The sequence below is a fragment of the Bubalus bubalis genome, chromosome 7 (genome assembly GCF_019923935.1).
Source record: "Bubalus bubalis isolate 160015118507 breed Murrah chromosome 7, NDDB_SH_1, whole genome shotgun sequence".
Lineage (NCBI taxonomy): Eukaryota > Metazoa > Chordata > Mammalia > Artiodactyla > Bovidae > Bubalus > Bubalus bubalis.
In genome coordinates, this window is record NC_059163.1 from 20,760,250 (window position 1) to 20,763,284 (window position 3,035).

General features: G+C 39.5%; 1 protein-coding gene across 1 annotated transcript; it reads right to left on the minus strand.

The window, feature by feature from the left end:
- Positions 1–305: 305 nt before the first annotated feature.
- Positions 306–1,633, minus strand: LOC102405337 (cyclic AMP-dependent transcription factor ATF-1-like). Its single transcript, XM_045166272.1, has 2 exons — positions 1,516–1,633; positions 306–1,481 (listed from the first exon to the last, which is right to left on the minus strand). The coding sequence occupies exon 2, from the start codon at positions 950–952 to the stop codon at positions 662–664; it is 291 nt and encodes a 96-aa protein (XP_045022207.1). The 5' UTR covers positions 953–1,481; positions 1,516–1,633; the 3' UTR covers positions 306–661.
- Positions 1,634–3,035: the final 1,402 nt, after the last annotated feature.

Below are 3,035 nucleotides of genomic sequence, written 5' to 3' on the forward strand. Positions count from 1 at the left end.
CATTCTGATAAAAAATGTTACAAAATCACCATACTCCATTCATGTACCTTAGATGTCTTCTAGGACAAGGCGTCAAAAATTGTTAACCCAGTCTCAAAGCCCCTCCTGGGTCCAACAAACAGACTTTTAAAAACCCATTTGAGACCTGACAACAGAACAAGTATATATAATCAAGATACATAATTTATATATTTAGTTATGTATTAGCTTTTCTTTTCTATTTGCAATGTAGAATTTATTGGCAGAAACAGAACACACACACACAGTTGAAGAAAGATAAATTTCAGGAAACAAATGCAAACCTGTAAGGGTAAAATGATTTATTTTTAAAGATTTGATTTACCAAATTTCATCTTATCTACCATTTTTGGAATATTGGCAACTATTGTTATTTAGAAAATTCGAATTGGTGAAAGTTCATTTCAAATGTTTCTTGAGTATGTTTAATTTTTACAGAGCTTCCAGTTGTGCCAGTAACTTTCTTGAGGTCTTTTTCCACTTTATCCTCTGTCACCAGATCTCTCGTGTAAGGTATTTCTCTTTGAGTTGTAAAAACCTAAATAAAAAGCTTCATTTTTGACCTTTTAATTCATAAAACTCCACTAAAAAGAAATCCATCTAATTTTTAGGCAAGTCCACAAAAATATTTTCTTCTTAAGAATCAAACACTTTTATTAGAATAAAGATCCTTCAAAGTTTTTAACTCTTCTATTAGAGTTTTGTTTTGATTTTCCAGAACTGCGACTCGATTTTCCAGGCATTTCACATATTCTTTCTTCTTTCTGCGACATTCTCGAGCAGCTTCTCTGTTTTTCATCAACCTTATTTCTCTTTTCAGTTGGGGGTCATCTGTCTTGGATGTCTGAGATGTAAGGGTCACGGGAGATGTCATCACCACAGTTTGTGGTAGTGAAGTAGCTGAAGGTGTAGTACGGATCTGATATGTCTGCATATCTCCTGACGCAGTTTGTACAACAACCTGGTTGCTGGGCACAAGTATTTGTTGTCCATCAGAAGTCTGTGCATACTAGAGAATTGTTGTACCTTGCTGAGTACTGTCTGAATTTGTCACGGTTAATGTCTGAAGGCCCTGTACTCCATCTGTGCCTGGACTGGCCAGCTGTAAGGCTCCATTTGGGGCAATGGCAATGTAGTGTCCGGTGCTGGTCTGATAGATGGGAGTTGGAACAGACATAGACGTTAACAGCAGAGACTCCAGGGTTTTCTCCGTCTCCTTTTCTGCCCTGTGTATCTTCAGAAGATAGGTCTTTCAAAATCTTTCTGTAAGATGGGTGCCATGCTAGGATCCCGTGGGTTTTCTGTGAGGAGCCTATGCTGTCAGATGAGTCCTGAGACTCCTCACTCTCTGATAAAGATGATACCTGTTGAGCAATATGAGAAATATGAGCTGCCTGAACTGTGGAACCAGATTGAGGTGCTGTCTCTGAAGTGTTACTCTTGTGAGAATCTTCCATAATCAGCTTCCCATGACTGCTTCGTGTATGATTATTCTACCGTATGTCTCCCCACTCGACTGGAAGCTCCCGGATGGTAAGGGTTGGCTCTGCCCCAACAGCGAGCGGTCCGGGCCCTGCACCCCGAGGGCGCCGGGCACGCTCTACGGTCTTCGGCGAAGATAACCGCTCTCTGGCGGCGCTCGGCTGACTATGTGCAGAGGCCAAGGCCATGCTGCCCTCCCCATGGCTCCCGTCCCCCAGACTTATCTTTTGACTCTCACTATGTGTTTCATTGCTTCTTCATCCCTTTGTGCAGAAGTTCATCCCTAATAATTGTTTTATTGTTGTTTAGTTGCTCAGTCATGCTGACTCTTTGGGACCCCGTGGACTGTAACCTGCCAGGCACCTCTTCTCAATGGGATTTCTCAGGCAAGAATAGTGGAGTGAGTTGCCATTTCCTTCTCCAGGGGATCTTCCCAACCCAGGGATTGAATCTGCATCTCCTGCAATGCAGGTGGATTCTTTACTGTTGAGCCACCCACGAAGCCCTGATAATTGTTTTATTTGAAAAGAAATAAGTTCTTAAAGTGATCTTGAAGTCTGTTAGATTTGAGAGTATTTTGAAGTATCAAGAAAGTATCTATTTCTAAGAAAGTGGAGAAATTGCCTTTTAGTGTATGTGTCAAAAAGCTGAATCATCTTGAGAAAAATAATCCAGATAAATGAATAAATGATTATCTATTTTTGTATTGAAGTGTAGTTATTTCCATAGATACCAATTCATAAGGATTACTTATACAGTTGTGTTTTCCAAAGTCTGTTTGAATTATATTTGGCAATGGTATAATAAACTTCTAATTTCCTACTCTAATACTTCATGTTTTTCTTTCAAAAATTAAGAAAGATTAGTTTAATAGATTCAGCTTTCCATTTTTATATTCACTTGCTACAGGATACGTTTTAGAAGTATGGGCGTGTGTGCTTAGTCATGTCTAACTCTTTGCAACTCCATAGACTGTAACCCCTCAGACTCCTCTGTCCATGGAATTCTCCAGGCAAGAGTACTGGAGTGGGTTGCCATGCCTTCCTCCAGGGGATCTTCCCAACTCAGGGATTGAATTCGTGTCTCTTGCATCTCCTTCATTTTCAGGCAGATTCTTTACCACTAATGCTACCTGGGAAGCCCTGGGAAGCATTTTATAAATATTAGTTACAATAATCTTATTTTTTTATTGTTGAAAAAAAGTGTAATGAAGGTTTTATATGTTGAAATGGAGTGGTATTATGATGATGTTTTGACCAGAGCAAGCTATTCTTTGTATCGACTACAGAGCCCCAGTTTAGCCGGGAATCTACATCTGGTCTTAGAGTGTACAATAGTCAAGGAGCTTAACATGGCTTCTGGTAGCCCTGGTGGACTGCCAGTTTGGTGGATGTCCTGGTTAATAATAGTTGTAACTAATATTCCTATATAGATTTAAAACTTACTATACTTTTACTTCTATATGTTATTTGATACTTATTGAAGAAGTGATGGTCCTTTGGAAATACTTGTGGTGTAGTCAAGGTACTTGCTTC

Excerpts from the sequence above, each read along its gene's own strand:
- LOC102405337 (XM_045166272.1), bottom strand. The coding sequence starts at position 952 with ATGCAGACATATCAGATCCGTACTACACCTTCAGCTACTTCACTACCA.